Source organism: Cygnus atratus, chromosome 20, assembly GCF_013377495.2.
Source record: "Cygnus atratus isolate AKBS03 ecotype Queensland, Australia chromosome 20, CAtr_DNAZoo_HiC_assembly, whole genome shotgun sequence".
NCBI lineage: Eukaryota > Metazoa > Chordata > Aves > Anseriformes > Anatidae > Cygnus > Cygnus atratus.
This window is the reverse complement of record NC_066381.1, coordinates 1,084,160-1,103,201: the sequence shown is the minus strand read 5'-3', so window position 1 is coordinate 1,103,201 and position 19,042 is coordinate 1,084,160. Positions and strand designations below refer to the sequence as shown.

The following is a 19,042-nucleotide window of genomic DNA, read 5'->3' as shown; positions in this document are numbered from 1 at the left end:
TACCCTGACCTGCTATTCACCCTGGCCCATGGAAAAGTAAACCCGTTCAACAAAAATACAATCTTAATTCAGCCAATTTCTACTGCTGGACACGCTGAACTTACCTGATTTGCAGCTGGCATCGTCTGTCAAATAATGTTTTGAAGGAAAATCAAAGCTGTTAAAAAAACAAAGTGCCACCCCCTCCCCCAGTGTTCTCCTTCCACTTCCAGGACTCTTATTTCATATAAAGAGCATCTGGTTACACAGTGCCGGTGAACGCAGCATCTGGGAGCCCAACACAGGTAACTTCTAAATGAGGAAACCTCCCCTGCCCTGCAAAGAGCCTAGGTCGAGAGGCTCTGCAAAGAGCCTAATCCATTCCCTAAATCCCAAGGGTATAAAAGAGAATGAGCAAGGATGAAGTCTATTAAGCAAAGCGATAATGAAGGACAAAAAAAAGGAGCAAACTAAAGCAAGTTCCCTTGCCACAGAGAGAACTGATAAAGGCAGCAGGTGTAACACACGTTCATTCCTCCGCTGTCCGCGGGGAGACAAAATGACAGCCTCCAGTGCACCATGCGACTCCAGCTCGTAGCAGTTTTAGGACAACACTTTGCAAGTGTTGGTTTTTTTGTGTGCGCGCGCGAAGGCTGTTAATGAGCAGACTATAGTCCCAGATTGATTTGGTCCTTCAGAAGATGAGAACAAATGAGAAGCTATTGTTCAGCTGCCAAATGACGCCACCTAAAAATACACCAAAGTCCCTCACCCTCCCCAGAGGTGACAGGATGACAAGAACTGTCCAGAACAAGACCTAGCAGAGCTGTTAGCAGCCAGAAAATCCAATTACTCAACATGAACACTCAACCTATCTAAACATACCTTCTCAGTATGTATTTAGACAAAACAATGAAATAGCCCAGAGCAAATTCAACATTTTCGGTTAAAAAAAAACTGTTTTGCAATTAAGCTTGTCTGGACTGCCAGCCCAAAGCCACAAGCTCCAGAAATGGCCAAATGTTCTAGCCACGAGTGGACTGAAGTATTCAAATACAAAGAACATTGCCAAAATACTTTGTCTTTCCTTAAAGCTACATTTGCCTAATTAGGAGATCCCACTGAAGATGGAGCAAGCGGTTTTTCAAAACACGAGCTGAGAAAATCATTTCTTCTAGGGATCTGAATCCTAAGGACAGGCAAGAGGCAGCAGACTCAGCACTGGAGAAAGCTAGGTAACTCCTTAATCTCTCTCTCTCCTTAAGAGATGCCAGCAAGGGATTTCTGCCCCAAATTGCTGCAAACCAGAGCTGCCCACAGAGCTCTGCCATGGCTGGGAACCAGCATGACCTCCTGCACACTCTCGCCAAAGGGGGGACGAGGTAAAAGGGAAACCAGGGGTGCACCCATCACCAGGGAGAAACAGCACAAACCGATCTTCCCTGAACACAACCAGATTTAATAATTAACAGGAAATTTAGTTGCACGCTACTGGGACAGGTTTCTGAAAGTTTCTCCTTAATTTTGGGTTATAGTTTGCAAACTACCACAACTGAAGACAGCTGAGATCCCATCCAGGAGACCAAACTGAAATTCGTGGCATTTACTATGTGTAAGATGAACTCATGCAGAAATCACAACTGAGTTGTGTAGCAATAAACTCACTTCAGACCACCAGCCATGGGGTGGTTTTACAAGCAAGAAAAATGACACAACCTGCTTAATGATACAAAAACCCAGAAACAACAATATAATAAGGAAATGCTCATTTTTGTGAGCAATAATGAGCATCTGCTCATTATTATTGATGCTCATAAATGCAAACATAGATGTGAGGGTTTTTGTTCACAGGCAATAATCAGAAACAAGAAAAGAGGACAAGAGCAGGGTAGCTGTTCAATGAGCTCACACGCAATAAAATCGCTTTCACTTTATGAAAAAGTGTTTGTCTGGCGGCAGACGAAGCTGCAGCCCAAACACAAAAGGAGGAGGAAGGCACAGGCAGCACCACGCTGGAGACCCACTGGGTTCCCCCCCAAAGCCAGAGAACACCCCAGGCGTACTCTGAGTTTGCGTGCTGGATGCCAAAGGTCATGCTGCCTAGTTTAGGACCAACTTTTAGACTATAGCTCCCCTCTTCTGAGGATAGAAAAATGAACTTGGGAACTTGGTGCATACTTCAGTTCTTTTATTATGCAAGTCATTTGCTTTGATTAACTGAAGATCAGTTGCAACTTTTAACAACAGCAAGACTAGCATTTTATCACTTTTTTGTTTCTTTTTAACACCATTCAGCAGATCCTAAGAGATCAGCTTCAAAATATAGTAAGTATGCTCTCCTTTTAAAATGCTATTTTTAGGAAGGAACAATTTCTGTCTATCAGGCACATAATACATGACTTAAAGTAACTTGATTACACAATTATTCAATCATTTGGAATGCCTTTGTAGTGTATAATTACTCACTCAAAAATTGCATGCCCTTCCCCCCTCACTGCCATATTCAGACCATGAAAAGGAAGTAAAAAGGAAGCTCTCTCAGAAAGCACTAATATGGAAAGGCATTGAACTGAAATAAGCTGAGCAACATACCAAAACCACCCCGCATACAGCTGCACTAACTTGCTCAACTAACTCCAGGGATGGACTTTGTCAGCATTGCTAGCTGATGGTGTTCAAATCAGTTCCCAGCCACCTTGCAGCTCACACTGCTGTGCAGAGCAAGGGCATTAACTATGTTTCCTTGCTATATTCCTTATTTTTGTTAAACGTGGCCTGGCTGCTAAAAAACATCGGAATCAGCAATGCTTCATATTTGTAAAAACTCTCTTGGAGTTCATTGAATCGTTGTGTGAATGTTTAGCACAAGTCCCTCTGAGAGGGAGGTAGTAACTACTGCTCCTGCTTTTGCAGACGAGGTTAACGTATCGCTGCGCTTCTCCCTTGCTCTTACACTGGGCTCTGGGTCCTGCTGCAGAGGCTGGCCCATACAGACCTTGGGTTTGAGCCGTTACGACTGTTCATAAGGCAGAGTCAGAGCAGAGGTCAGACTGCAAGGGAAGCAGACAAACCAGACAATTTGGGTTCGGCCTCCTGCTCTAGCTGTCAAACACTCATGCCAGGTATCCGTGTCCCCAAGCACAAGACGCAGCTCACTTGCTGCTCTCCTTCCCTCACACCTCCAGGAGATACGATATTACATTCTCTTCACTTCAAGAAGTGATCACACTTTAAGAGATATAAAAAAGAAAAAAAATCAAGCTGGGAGAGAGAAAGATGAGGAAACACAGGGAGATTAAGGTTAAAATCGAACAGGTGCCAAGTAAGCTTTTCTTTTTTATTGTCAGCACTTGAGCAGAGCTGACTTGGACAAATGATAAAATGGCATTACAACACAGGTCAGCACTGAAATGCCTTAGAACAGAGTTATTTTGTCCAGCCCTTACCTAATCTCATCTGGAAACTGTGCGTTTGTAACGAGGAAGCTGGAGATGTTGTGCTGGTGCAGGAGCTTCAGGAAGCGGTTGATCTCCGGGTACATGATGGGCTCTCCCACCAGTGACAGCGCGCAGTGCTTTGCTGTCATTGCTTCCTCGAAGCGATCTGCTTTTACTCCTGACACTCCTGCAAAAAAGACGGAGAACAGGCATAAGTTGCATATAACCTCCTCCCAAACCATGCATCCATACCTAAAGTATACCCTAGCACCAAGTAAAACCAGCTAGAGCCTTCCTGAACCAGAGAGAACACCAAGCCACAGACAGAGACCACCAAGACAGCTCTGCAGGAACCCAGAAAGCAGCATATGGCCAGATACAGAGTTCAGGGCTTTGTGTGCGCAGTTAACTATTGCAAGCGATTCTTCTTAGTAACATTTGAGTCAAACTTTCCCTTGCGAAGACCTCAGTGATGCTGCCTGAATGCTGAGACAAGCACAAGAGCAAGTTCAAGTTGGCATTTAAAAAACAAACAAACAGGTTCTGTTTCTCTCCAATGCTAACCACAGACTGTGTTCCAGCCCCACGAGAACAAACTCCTCAGTGAGGTGGGCCTGGCTCCTTTGAGCAGAGCCACAACCACCCGCATCGGCCACCACGTGCAATGCAACCCAACAGAGGACGTGCTCAAAAGAAACCTCAACACATGACACTGCCTTGAAAAGTGAGAGGGATTTCAGAACAAAGAGGGAAAAGCGAGGAACTCAACTGCAGCATCCACGTGAAAATACCATCTGCAGGTTTAACCGACCCGAGTCACATTTACCGTACCCACAGGAGGGCAGGGGAGAGGTGAGCACTGCTCCTGCCCATCCGTATCTGACTAAGTGCTCAGCACCCTGTATGAAGCCATCTGACTACAAACAAGCTTTTGTTCCAAATGTGTCACTTCACATTTCCTTGACGTGCCTTGATGTACTTGAATAATATCTGAGGTTTCGGATTGGGGGTTGGTCTGTTTCAAAAAACAAAGACTTAAGTTTGAAACCAGGTCCTCAGCTCACCTCCCGTTGCCTAGACGCTGGAGCTCAAGCAGTACAGAAAATTACATGCTATGCTGCAAAGCCAAGATAAAAAGAGGTGTTCGTGGATATTGCTTCAGCCTCACGTAGAAAAGCTGGTTTGTGATCAGAGTGAAGCTTAGTGCATTTTAAACCAGCCAGGCTCTGTCCTGAATAGGTGACAGGACTAATGGTTACTCTGCAGAAACTTGACAGCACTAAATGAGAACTTTATTTGAAAAGAAAGGAGCATCTCAACCACACACAGAGATTAAAGGACTTAACTTTTGTTTTCCTAAAGCTACTCTAGGTCATTTTGGGAATTAATTTCTCTCTCAGTATCTTGCAATTGGACTACAGTAATTACACTGCCAGCTTTATAAGCAGACAGAAGAAAGTTCCAACATCACAAAGTTTGAGAGTAACTTTCTCAAAATGGTTTACATCAAACCCGGCATACAGTAAATACACTGCAGAGGAGCGTAGACGATCATTTGACCACATAAATCACGAGCTAGACAGGAGTAAACTAAACAGGATTAGTGGGTACTCCGAGGAGCACACGAACGCTGCTGTACGTGGGGCTGCCCTACCACTCCAGTGCTCAGCCTCTGCCCCTGCAGACGAGCCTCCTTCTCTCTTCAGTCAGCAATGGGCTTCGAAGGAAGAGCTTGGGCAGATTTCGCGTGGCATGCAGCAAGTTCAAGGCAGGTGCGGGAGCTGGGAGCCACAGGAGCTTGAGATGCCTCTGCAAGAGGCAGTGGTGCACAGCTTCCAGCTCAGCTCTCAGCAGAGCGCGCAGCCGAGCCACCTCTGAGCTGCACGCCTCCTTTGAAAAGCTGACTCCAGCTGCTCTCCTACTGGCGCACTTCAATTTCAGAAAGGAAAGCATCGTCTGGCACGTCACCCTATACAGGCTGGCTGCTGGCTTCGGGTGTCCCTCTGCAAGTACCTGTGCTACTGCCTGGGGAACTAGGGGGGCAAGGAACACATTCTATGCACGCTTACATCAAGATACACAGGTCTTCCCAGATCTCATTTTAAGACCTGTGTTTTGAGCGATTCCCACAAAACTGCTCCCTGTAAGGCAGCAGGATTTCCTAGTTTAGGTCACGTGCTTATTTGTTCATTTTTCCCCTAAGCTAAACCAGGGCTCTATTATCAGAGACACCCACTCTTATTTTTTGAATTATGTTTCCGTTCTGTGCATGCCCTTCACAAGGGCACTGAGATTTACTAGTCACCACCTAGAAAAGGTATCCATCAAATAAACTGCTTCACACCTTCCCACCTCAGCCCTCTATCAGGAAGATGCGTCTCCATCAGTTACTCTAAAAGAGAATAATGTGACGTTAATTCACATCTCCAGTCTTCAAAACCTGTACACACTATGGCAACATTAAAAGAGGGAAGAAGGTATCTTTAAAAGCATGCAGAGAGACTCTTGCAGGATGGAGAGCTATCCTCTAGGACATGTTATAGGAGAGAGGGTCTGCAAATATTTTTTTGTTCTTTCAGAGAACATCTCATTTTTCCTACAAGGTGTGCAAATAACGCATCACAATAACTCTCCTCTCCCCCTGGTGCACAGAGACGTCTGTATCTGAATGCAAAGCTGTGGTAGTGGTACCACGAAGAGCACAAATTTATTCAAATGTTATCTGAGCAGCATTACCGGACTCAAGAGCCTTGAAGACTAAGACATTTTCCCCATGCTTTTCTTCTCCAGCAGCTCAAATTCTCTGCTCTACACTGGGACCAGCATTCGAACACCTCGGCAGATGTGCACAGCACCCAGCTGGAAACTTGACCGGTGTCAATGGAGCAGCCCACAGAGCCCAGCTGCAATCCATCTTCCCTCCACACTCTCTCCTTCTTCAGCAAAGCAATCTAGTCCATCACTCTGCTCAAACATATTACTTATTTATCTTAAAATCAATCATCATAAAATCCAACCCACTATTTGCGTTGCACCGCTGGGTTTGCTGGAAGCAGTCGTGTCTTCTGCCTGAGCCACCTCCAGCCCGGAGGGGGCACAGCTCTGGCAGGCGCACGGGGGGGTTCCCCGTGGGTTCCCCCTGGGTTCAGGGCAACCCTTCTAATCAATTTTGCTCTCACATGGTTCTACTCTAGACATTTTTCACCTGCACCTCAGGGAAACAGTGTAAAATTCACAAAATGTAACAGCTAGCTACTGGTCTTAATTTTTTCCTGTTTTTCTTCTCCTGAAAACACTTGCTCTTAGGCTCCCAAGACAGGGAGTACATTACCATCTATTACTCTGCAGTAACAACACATTTTTTTCTTTTTCCACTTTGCAACATAGTTCTAGTCCAGAGCTTTTTTTTTTTTTTTTTTTTTTTTCCCTCCAGTCATTCTCCTCTCACAGTTCCAGGTCAAGGATAACTGTGCTGAGGAAGCACGTGCAAGTTTCAGGCATCGTTTGGGAATCTATTTAATGGAAAATATGCTCCAGAAGAGAGAATTGGACTATCTTTACAGACCTCTCAACACTCTGGGAATACTTTCAGATGCTGCCAAGTCACACTTGAATCTTTCCTCCTCCCCAGCCCTTTTTGGGAAGGCATCAAGGTGTAGCATGGGGAGGAGAGGGTTACTCCAGAGTTCGAAGCTGGGTTTAAACCAACTCCTGTACGTAGCTTTCAGAAGGCAGGGCTTCCAAACAGCTGCAGAATAAGCTGCTTTTCACCTTCTTGTAATGCAAACAAGAACACACTTCTGCCTTACAGGAGCAACGTTTCCATCACACTGCAGTGCACCAACACTGCATGCAGGAATTGCCCTTGACTCACACACAACCGCACCCCGTGCTCCATCACAAACTGCAGGCACACCCAGTCATCATCTGAAACAGCACGTGGCTTTTCTCAAGGTGAATATAAGGGACTATTTTGAACTCAGGTCCTACCTGATAAAAGAGGATATATATTTTTAATTACTTCTACGACTTTTGATTTTAACAGGGATAACACAAGTCACAGAACTACTGGTCAGAAGGGACTGCCACAGGTTCCTGCCACAGGGACTGTCCAGGCTCCTGCTCAGAGAGGACAGCTGCCGGCACTGCTGGGGCAGTAACAGATTTGCTTAGAAGACTTGAAAGCCTCCAAGGCTGGAGGGTCCCCCCTCCTCTCTGGGGACCTGTCCGAGAGCTGCACCACCTTCCCTGTACCAGCTTATTCTGATGTCCAGCCTGAATCTATCAAACAGCAACCTGACCCTGTTGTCCCCTCATCTATGATAGCAGGAGGGTCTCCTCCCAGCAGGGACAACAGGGCGAGGACACCCTCACAGAACTTTCCGCTTCTTGCTGAGCTCCATGTGTCCCCATCAGCCCAAAGAGCAGCTTTCTCGAGGTGCTGCTGAAGTACAGCTCTGCTGGTCAGTGCGCCTGTCACCCCACCTAAATTAGTGTTGCCTGCAAAGCTGCTGAGGGTGTACTCAGTCTCATCATCCGCTCATGGAGATGTACAACCCAGGCTCCTGGATCAACACCTGAATTACCCTGCTTGTTACCAGCCACCAACCAGACTTCAAGCTATTGATCACGATCCCTTCAGCCTGCCCAGCCACATTTCAACTAATTTAAGAGCCTGGCTACCTGGAATAGACTGAATAAAAGAGTGGAATTCTGAAAAGTGCTCAGTGCTGTAAGTGTTAAGCATGAATACTGCTTTGTTTATAGCTTTAACTGTTACTGCACTCCAGGCAAAATCTGACATCCTACACGGTCTTCACTCAGACAAACCACCTGTACCCAAACCCCTGCTGTGCTGGCACTGCATCCCAGCAGCTGAGTTAACAGGCGGCCGTGAAACCCTGCAGCAGCTCTGGGCCAGCCAGGCAGCACTGCTGCAGGCGTTCTGCCCTTCCCAAGCACTCTCCCCACATAGCTCCAGCACAAAAGGAACACCACCAAAGCTAGGATGTGAGACCTGCATGTCTTCACACCCTGCCCTGCCTCGAGCACCAGGAGCTGTGCTTTGTTCGGACTGAAGGAAGATGCTCTACTGACACCAGACCACTCCTACTGTGCCTCCACTCCTCTCACTACCTCTTCTCTAAGGAAAACATCCCCACCAAACTACCGTCCCCTTCCCCTGTTCCACTACAGCACGGCCACTTTCCTCCTGAGGAGCAATAGAGCTGCAACCCAACCCAACGGGCTGCACGCAAGGGGCAGAGTACAGCCAGGTCTTGTTCTTCTGGCTGCCCTCCACCCAGCTCAGAATGGGAGCTCCCAGGGAGCTGGCTTCCCTGGAGCTGTTGGTCTGGGATTGCAAGATGACTCAAACCAGGCACTTCGTGAATGTGTAAAAGCTGGGGCCTCATGAGCTTTGTTGAGTTATTTTTCCGCCTATTACATAAGTCCAATGAGTGAGACAGCGCAACTGCCCTCCGCTGACAAGTTTTTTTTGCCTGTCACATTTTTAATCCATTGGGCTCTCTCTGTGCACAGCCAACGTAAACAAACGGGTTCCCAAAATGACAGCCAAGACTGAGGCTCATCTTGCACGTTTTACGGACGCTTCATTTCACTCCTGCTGCTCACACGGCCTCTGCTGTCAATTAGGAAGAGCAGAGTTCTAGACCTGCCCTGCCACGCTGGCCAGTCCTCTGAGCACACAGTGCTGACCTTGGCAAAGAGACCAAGCTTATTACACACATCTGGGGGAAAAACAAAACAAAACTAACAGCCATCTATCTCTATATATACAAATATATAGCAAGTGAATGAACTCATGAAGATTTGATATTGGAAGCAAAATACAGTAATTTTCAAAACTGCCTAACAACTGCAGCTTCAGTTGCACACAAATATACCGAATAATTCTTAATAAATATCATCATCCCGAATGCTACCGCTCACTTATAAGTGAGGAAAATACAGCCTGGAAGTTTCAGAGGCAACAAAAGCTCTCAGGGGAATACGGCTGGACAGCATATTTCCTATTCAGTTTAGAGATTGATTCCTTTTGCCTTCCACCTGCCCTCACTTTTGTGTAAGAATCAACATCATTCATCACGCAGGCTAGCTTTAACCACTGCAGAAGCCTCTGTACACACAAAGAAAGGATGTAACTGCCAGGATGCACAACAGGCAACTCCACTGTACTCCCTCAAGGCAGCAGTAGATACCCAACAGCTGACTCATGTTCTAAGGTCAAAAACAAGGCAGAACATTTCCAAAAACAAGTAATAAGTACACCCACAAAGTTTCCCATTTGCCCATCTTTCTGAGATTATAAATCTTATGCCTCCTTACCAGCATTCTGCAGGTAACCAAAATGTTTTAATCTAAGCTTTGAAGGTGGTGCTGCTGATTATCTTCTCAAAGTATCATTAACGTGGAAGACTAAGAAAGGTTACCTTTGAACTGCTTAATCATATTCTGATGGTTCTCAATAGCCTCCTGCAAGATCATTTCAGGTTGGTCCATCTTCCATCTCCACTCTGTGCCCACTGGATTTGTATGATGTCTGAAGGAAAAAGAGACTGAGTTATTCACTGCAATTTGTACGAACTCATCCGTCACTCTGGGGACTCTGGCACTGTTTAATAAAATTGAAAAACAACAGAAAATTATCTGCAAGATCCTGCTTCTGACAACTCTCAGATGTGACCTTTGAATACCAGTCTTCTACTCCTCTCCTCCCAGACTATGGTCCTCTCCGGAAAGAATGGACCTTGCAGTTTAGTATAAACATCAGCATACGTATTTTGAATCATGGGTAAAAGGTTTTTAAGAAGTTAAAAATGATGCTCTGCAGCCAGAAAGACCTCTTTAAACAAAGAAAAACCAGCTCTACCTCCTCTTCTGACCACAGCTACATAAAGCACTTAAGAAGGAAGATTCTAAGACTCTTTTAGTTCCATTCTGGAAGTGCAAACTATTGCCTTAAGAAGGAAAGGATTTACTTCTAAGCCAATCCTTGGTTAACACTAGCAACAAAACAGATGATAGCAGGCTACTCAAAATACATAAAGGTTCTGGGAATTCTGCAGTATGCCACATTCATCTCTGATGAATCCAGTTAGTTTCCCAGATTTACTCAGTAAGTGCTTCTCATCACTTCTGAGACCTGCAGCCACCCAGTTACTGACACCCAAAGGGAAAAATAAAGTGTTAATTTAGGAGTCAAACCGACTGCAGGGACAAAAAACGCTGATCATCCCTCTGAGGGACAGCTGCGTTGAACTGGGATAGGAAGCCGACCTTGCCTATGCAGAGAGGACCACTCACTGTACCCACACTTTGCTTTCCTCAAAAATGCAAAAAGCATACTCAGGTGAATCAACCACCCAAGTGCCTGGAAGATACCTGAAACTTCTTGTTCCTTTATTCGTTGCCATGGGAGGATATTACTCAGCCACTGTAAGTTATCTGGAAGAACCTAATCCAGACCAGCAAGTGAAACCCCACAAAGCAACATGCTCATTATTCCTGGACAACTCCAACCCACGGAGAGCCTGTACAAGAGCATGGACCTCTCCCTGGCGAGAGGAACTTCCCACTAACCTTGCTGCACTCAGATTAGTATCGAACAGGGATAGGAAGATGTCTAAAGGCTGCACTAAGAAAACCAAAGAATTTGTGCTTTCACCTCCTTGTTCTCTCTGCCCTCTCCTGTTTGTTCCCCAAAATACGCTACAAAAGTTTTTCTGCTTCTCCCCTACCAATTCTACTGTGGCTTATTGCATAATGCATTCGAAGAAGAGTAGTATATATTTGCTGTGCCTTTCAAAACAGCGTTATTGGATCAATATAGGTCCGGACAAGAAAACACCAAGCAATACGTCCTCTTGAAACTCAGTCTTATAACCAGCTGATCTCTTTTCTCTACTGCTTTCATCATCCCTGGAAGTCAGCCATGGAGAGGACTGAGGTTACCTGCCTCACTCACTCCTTCCATCTCCAAGGGCATTAGGAGATAACATTCAGCATTTAACTAAAGGAGAAAAGAGAGACAAGGGCACTTTTTCAGAAAGAAATGGATGGTTTTTTTCAGAAGGAAATGGCCTACTGAAGACCATCAAAAGATTCCCACCGGCTGCAGCTCCACACTTGAGCAGTGCTAAAACACAAATTCTAGATCCAGAGTCAACAAGCACAGCCCTTAGCCCAAACGTTGCTGTGCCTGCTTCAAGAGCTAAGATTCAAATGCTACTCTCAAACTGCTTCACCATCTCAAAGCTCCTTTAAGCTAAAACAGCTTTCTTTTTTGGACTTTTTTAAAAAATGCTGCCAACATGGAAAGTTTTCTGAATGCCAACTATAAAAAGGCATTTATAAAACACTTACATGTTTAACTACATAGCTTGTACCCCATATATTTAATAGGGCAAGCTGGCAGAATATCAACAGGCTCTTAACGCACACTGGACAACTATTAATTACTAGCGTCTAACAGCCCTTGAATTTTTAGCACATTCTGTTTATTAAACATACCGGGTCATGTCTACAAAGCTCATTTGGCAAAAAGCAGCTTCATTTCTCCCAGGGCACAAAGCAATGAGATTGTTTCGCAGTCCCCAGCAGAGACCGACTTTCCCCGTCACCTTCCCACTCCCCTGCAGGCTGTCACCCCCTGCCTCACCAGCTACTCAAGCCTTGAGCAGGTAACTATGCGTGATACTCCTTTCCATCCCAAAATAACACCGCACAGAAAGAAGTCCTACCCAAAACCGCACACACACTAGAAAGCTCTTACTGTGTTGCAATTTGAGTGTGGGACGTTTGATCTGACCCTCTGGAGACAAGCCGTCGCTGCCCCAGCACCCCACTAAGGCAAATCGATGATGGCGAGCTCTCGGCTAACTCCAGCTCTTCCCCAGCTAATAAGGACTGCCACCAACCAGCCTTGTTTGCACACTCATCAGATCTCTGATCTACCAGTGTTATTTGGCAGTGGCACCAGCACGCCCCGACTCAGACCTCCGTGAGAAAGGCGGATGCTTCGGTGAGGCACTGCATCCCCATCCCCAGCTGCCGGGGTATGATTTCAGTAAAGCAGCTTTTGCTTTATTTTCAGGACAGGTTCATTCAACACCACTAATTCTAATGATGGAAAATACCAGGGGAATTTACAGCTACTTCTTCACAAAACTAGAGGTGTTCCCTCCCCGCCAAGAAACTACAGCTTGTTTATAAAGGAAATCCTTTTAAAAGGACCAGAAGTGTCTGAGTTTGTGCCTCTTGCCTTCTGTCAGGGTGAAACCATGAGTACAGATGGTCTTAGGATGAGAGCCTGAAAGTCTGGGCTCTTAAATGAAAGTTTATTTTGCAATCAACTCCCAGCACGGCCAGAAGAAACCAATGACCCTCTTTTAAAATGTTTTCTTTCTTCTATGAGCAAAGGTTAGCATTATGAAGTCTTTCAAGAGACTTTGTGGGAAACCATAGCACAGGTATAAAGTATCCTTTACTCCAGCGATTGATGTCGATACCTGGCAGAGAACACGAAGGTGAGGAAACACTGGTGGCAGTGATCATGAAAGGACAAAGTACGTGATTCCCAGGAAGGGACAGGAAGGAAAAAGCAGAACAAAAACAAGAGGGTTCGAGACAGCAGATCTCAATGATCCCTGAGAACCAGCAGGTGAGGTCCTAGAGGAGAAATGTTGAAGGACAAACGAGCTCTGGAGAACCAGCAGGTTTTTAAACCCTATTAAGGCAGAAGTGCAAACTGTGGCAATAAAAAGCAAAGTATAACAAGAAACCAAATCAGCAGAATCACAGGCTCTTCCGCAACCTTGCAATCCTCCAGCTGAGAAAAAAAAAAAAAAGAACTTCAGAACACAGGGTCACAATCAGAGGGATCAACGCACAGAGTATGATACACCTAGCAAAGGACGTACAAAAGGGCCAACGAGAAAGCCTCTCCCTGTACTGACATGAGGAGCAAGCAGACAACCAAGGAAAAAGTTTGGCCCACACACAAGGACACAAAGCTTGATCCTCTGTGATGACAGGAAGTGTTGGCACCTCTTCTTTTACTTCTTCCTAATGACTAAGGGACAAACTAGATGAGACTAGGAAAGGACAAATTAATTATACTTCTCTAAAAAGTGTTTTTACTCGGGTGGTAACCTTGCCCTGGAACGTGCTGGATGAACCAGCTGATGGAGCATCACGGTGGGCAGCAATAAGCTGAAAGTTTGTGGCCAACACAGAAAAGCAACTTCAAAAAGACTACAAGACTGCAAGTGCAATGCCTGCTTTAGCAGGAATCAAGGATTTCTGTACCAGCCCCTCTTAACTTTGAATTCCTTGGGACACAATGGACTAAGTGTTTGTGATTTCCACACCCCCTCGAGAAGACAGCCCAGAGATGCTAACAGCCAGCAGAGAACATTTCACACCAAGACCACTACGGGGCCTTGTAGGCAAAGGGGAAAGAGAAGAGTTCAAGCTTTGGACTCTGATTTACCCAATACTCTTACAATTTGACCCAAGAAATGTTCTGTAGAAGGCACTATTTTTAAGAGAGCACACTATCATGGTGGAAAACTTAGAGCAGTGATCAGTCACCACTGGTTCAGAAGGCCGCCAGACCTGGCCAGAAGGGCAGCTGCAGGGCAGTGTGCGGAGCTGGCCCCATTCAGCGGTTTCTTAGAGCTGAGCAGCAGAGGAAGCAGGCTTGCCACAGCCCCAGGTGGAACCAACACGTCTGGAGATGCAAACCCACAGCATGCCATTAGGAACAGATCACCACCTGGCTGAGGACATCACCGCCCTGCTGGTGCCAAGCAGCCATAACCTGCCGCTGACTGCAAAACGCAGCACAGGGAGGCAAAGAGCTGGGGAGCACCTCCACCACGAGGGATGGGATAGCGAGGACGGGCTGTTCTCCGGGCATGCAGAATCACAAATGGCCTCAAAACAAGAGCGAGGAGGGATGCCTGGGTCTGCAGGGGGACTGGTAGAACAACGCTGCGGCACGCTGCGAGGGCATCGTTGCCTCGTGCCTCTAAGCACAGGCAGCACGCAGCCCTCAGGACTGACGCAGGCACACCTGAAACTGCCCTCCGCAGGGGATGCACCAGAGACTTCATGACTCAGATTATTTGTTTTACAAATCAGACAACACTCGCTTTAAAAAGAAAAAAGTAAGTTGATAGGCATTTTTAGTTTTTGTTCTTATCTAGACTGCTGTCTGAGGAAAAGGAACAATGTACCTACAGAAACTTCCCATTAAATCATTTTTTTCGTGTTGCTTTGAGAAGTCTTTTGTCAGGTTTAGGAGTGAGAAAAATAGTTTATAATGAATAAATTCGGGAAAAAAAAAGAAATTTTTTTTCAAAAGGCATGGCATTAACTCACCAGCATGTAGGAATAAGCTATTTTAGAGAAGAAAACACTGGGGAAATAAGTCCAAGATCAAATTTTGGATATCTAAATATCCAAAGAAAACTCATTTTAACAGTGACAAAATAGTGAGTATTTTAGAAAGAAAACTTGGACTTCCATGTTTTAAAATCAATTTCGGTAAAAAAAATGATTTCTCAGAAACAGCTGAAAAAGCCACGGTTGATTTATTTTTTCATCCCAAGTCCAGCAGCTCAGAGCGCTTCCTCAGGAGCACGCTGCAGCTGACCTGCCCCCGGCTCCTGGGGAGTGCTGATGCTCCCCCCTCAACGTGCTGCAGAGCCACAAGGTGTCATTTTTCTTGAGATTAGGCACGTTACAACTGCCAGCAACTCGTGGCACTAACAACAGTGACTGCTTTAGATGAGGTTGGATTTGCCGGCCACCCCAAACAGAGGGGACTGAACTTCACAAGGCTCTAGACAAATCCCCTTTTTGAACTCACATCTCCGAAGTCTTAAGGACGGAAAACGCGCCATGCTGAAGAACTACACCCCGCCCCTCAGGTCTCAGAAATGCTCACCTTTTATAAGCAGGGCACAGTTTATAGAACAGCCGGTGCTGCTGAGCACCTCCCAGAGGCCTGCCAGGGGCTGTGTCAGTGTATTTTGTTCCTTCCCAGCAGGAACAGGCACCGTGCTCAGCACAACGTAAGAAACCATCCCAAAGTTAGCCCCTCAGGATGTGCAGGGTCGCTTTCAGAGCTCGCGATCGCTCCATCAAGTTACTCATTGCTGTAACTGGCTACCAAGTCACCTACGATACCTAACAAGACATACGTAAGCATTTCATAGCCAGTGATCTGGTTATAGTCACTACTAAAGCCATAAATACACAGATTGGCAATGGCAGCTACAAAAGCCAGCAACAAGTTCAAGAACCCAAAAATGCACGCAGCTGTGCGATGAAAAGCACAGACTTCAGCCCCAGGAAGTGCTGGCAGGCTATTTTTTGTTCCCTTGTGATCCTTTTACATAACAATGGCAATGAAAATGCTCCTCACTGCACAGCGTGAGCTGGGAACCCTCCGTGGTAGATGCCACACCGGGGTTTTAGTGACCTCAAGGTCATTTACAGTGACCTTACCTCCATGCCTCCATGCCTGGATTTGGCAAACCAGCATCTAACCATTACCAAGGACCACGCTTCGCAGTGCGGTCTTTAGTGCAGCAAAGAGCAACTGGCACAACTCCATCCTGCTCTAACAACAAGCACCAAAGGCACCGACAGTGCCTCAGCAGAGCCCCAGTGCTCCCGTGTGCCGGCACAGAAGCCCCCAGCCAAGCGGGACCCAGGGGCTTGCTCCCACCTCACCCGATGGACCCCACCAAAGCGTTTCCACAAGAAAAATGCCCAACAGGCGACTGCAGTGCTGGCAGAGCAGCACATAAAGACACCAAGAGAAACATTCTCTGCTCCATCTAAAGTAAAAATCTTCGTGTTCAGAAATTACTTGTGACATTGGTTCAGATTTTACCGAGGATGAGCCAGCTATATTCTGACATCTGCCCCTCCCCTTCCATTTACATGGTTACCTCCAGGTACATAAACCAGTGAAAAAAATAATACTGAAAAGGATGAACACATCCCCATATACTACTACAATTCTGTAAACAAAAATAGGAGAACTATACTTTTGCTGGGAGAAGAGTCTCGCTTTATTGAAGCAAGGACAGGTGGCTGGAGATGCCAAAAGGTTTCCTGAACTTCCAGGCTCAGGTTCCAAACGTATTTTACAAATCTGCATTGCTGTCAGCTCCTTTGATATCATATCTCATACTTCCCTAACAAACTTCACCTCTGGATTAGTTCTTTAAGGAAAATAAACTTTGTTTTGATCTGTTTTCAGTTTTCAAGCACCTCTCCTGTAGGAGATTAATATTATGGTTTTTTAATCTCTTCATTTTGCAGGGCTTACTGTGATCACTGGCTTTTGGCCACTATTCAGACAGTCCAAACAGTTTCAGCTGTTGCCTACTGTACAAGTTAAAGCTGGAGCCTTCAAGTACAGGTACAAACAATATAAAGCTACAAAAGAAGAAATATGAACACATTTCTTTAGGGGATATTTTATTCTGTCTGGTTTGCCTCCTCCTCAGATGCAAAATAAAGCCTATTAATTTAAATCTTATTTAGCTGTTCCATCGCTCCACAAAAATTGATCGTGTTTTAGACACTCAGTCAGAGGACATAATCAAATCAGGTTTGCCTGGTGGTTGTGCCGCAGTACAGAGTGTCAGAAAGCCTCAGTCCCCACACTTGCTCTAATTGATTAAGAGATTTGGTCATTTGCACATTTCCATTTAGACAATTAAGCTAAAGAGACACTACAAACAGCGAGACCAACTGAGTGCAATAATGGATAGTGACGGACTATTTCTGCAGGGAGAGTTATGAGTTAGGGATGTTGCCGTAACTAACATTTGTTGGGTTTGGTTTCTGTATTTTTTACCCCCTCTTGCTTTTATTGCAACACCGCGTGGCTGCTGCCTTGCGGGGGAACAACATACAGACGAACGACCTGCCACATGGCGAACCTGCACCAACAAACCACCGGCCACAAGAGGGGAATGGAAGCAAGGGCCAGCGGCCAGCCCAGCAGGGGGGCACAGGCAGGCTGCCCACCGACCAGGAGGAGGAAGGTCTCTAGAGCACAGTCAAGCTGCATCTTTTATAAGGCAGCCCAACTGTCCAAGTGTCTGGGGGTTGGCTCCACCCGCGATGCCTGGTCTGGGGCCAGAACGCATCAGTCATGACCAGCCAGCTGCAATGACATCCAATTCCCAAGGAACGCTGCTGAACTACAGCAGTTCTTGCCAAAGCGAGGAAGAGAAAACAAACAGGCTCCTCGGCCTTTTCCTCAGTGATCCTGGGAGAGCCGCAGTGAGTTACGCAGCTGGAAGTACTGGCAGCCTCTACAAATGTCAAAATCCTGAAAGGGATCAAAGAAAAAAAAAAAATCACAGCGGTCTTATCTGCAGCTTAGTGCACAGAGCTGCACAACAAGGCCAGCAAAGCATAAAACCTGTATTAAAAACATTTTGCCAACTGTAGATCAAAACTATCGTTTCCTATGTCTCCAACAGCACAGATGGTAACTGCTAATAAGAAGGTAATATATTTATACTACCCAGCCACTGGTGCCTGTAATTCTGCATTCAGCCTCATGTGATTAAGCATCTGCAAGGAGTGGTGGGTTTAAAGTAAGAAGTGTGTAGATATTGCTGGATGTTTGTGAACTGTGCTGACACGCAACAGGTAATGATGGAAATGGACAAGGAATTCCCCTTTCATCCAACTGACCGGACCTGGCGCAGCTCGCAGCCACGGGAAGGATCGTAGCAGCACAAGCACAGGGTCTGAAAGCGCTGCCAAAGCTGGGGAGAAAGCTTCTTTCAGTGACAGTTCTGGTTTATGTCAAGCTTAAGCTGTACATAAAATGAGCCGTGAGATGAGATGCAAACTGAACCTTAAGTCTTCAAATCCAGAGGTCAGAGACGAGCAGCCAGCTGCTGTCCACATGGACAAGTCCAACAACTGCAACCCATTTCACCCACTGAAGGTGAATGAGAAAGTTTTTCGGCTCAGTCCTCTGGAAAGCTATTTGCTTGCATTCAGGTTGTTACCATTAGCAAAATAAGCACTCCAGCACTCAGTATGATTAGAGCTACATGTTTCCAGGATTCTTCTCAAAGTGCCAAATGACACCTCCAGAACGATGAGTCACATGGAAGGTATCACACTTTGCAATTTATCCTAATTTACACTTGTTTGACCTCTCCAGCTCAGCCCCATACTCTAGACACAGGCTGGGGTACTGCTGCTAAGAAATACCAGAGTTGGGTCATTTTGAAGGGGAACAGCATTAAATGATCTGCAGTGCAATACTAGGAACAAAACACTATGTTTTGGTGATGTTATTGCTTTCTATTTGCTGTTTATGATGTACCTTCTGTGTAGGGACAGAGGGACAATAATACGCATGGCAATCTTCCTCCTAGCAGTACAGCCACCACTGCAGAACTAATGCACCACTGCTAGCTGATACTTGGAAAAAAGGAATAAGCAGTACATTTTCCGTTGCAGTCATAAGATTGTTATTACAGGCTCTGAAGAAAAGTGGCAATACTTGCACATTAAACATGCCATTTGCTGTTCTTTCAAGCCAGGATACA

General features: G+C 45.8%; 1 protein-coding gene across 2 annotated transcripts in view; it reads right to left on the bottom strand.

Moving 5' to 3' along the window:
* LOC118254048 (S-adenosyl-L-methionine-dependent tRNA 4-demethylwyosine synthase TYW1-like) overlaps nucleotides 1-19,042 on the bottom strand; it is a 110,635-nt gene that overhangs the window by 54,017 nt on the left and 37,576 nt on the right. For both annotated transcript variants that reach the window (XM_035559016.2, XM_035559017.2), the window contains 2 exons: nucleotides 9,869-9,978; nucleotides 3,426-3,603 (listed from right to left, as the gene is read on the bottom strand). In XM_035559016.2, coding sequence (XP_035414909.1) covers nucleotides 3,426-3,603; nucleotides 9,869-9,978 — 288 coding nt within the window. The remainder of the gene's footprint in view (nucleotides 1-3,425; nucleotides 3,604-9,868; nucleotides 9,979-19,042) is intronic.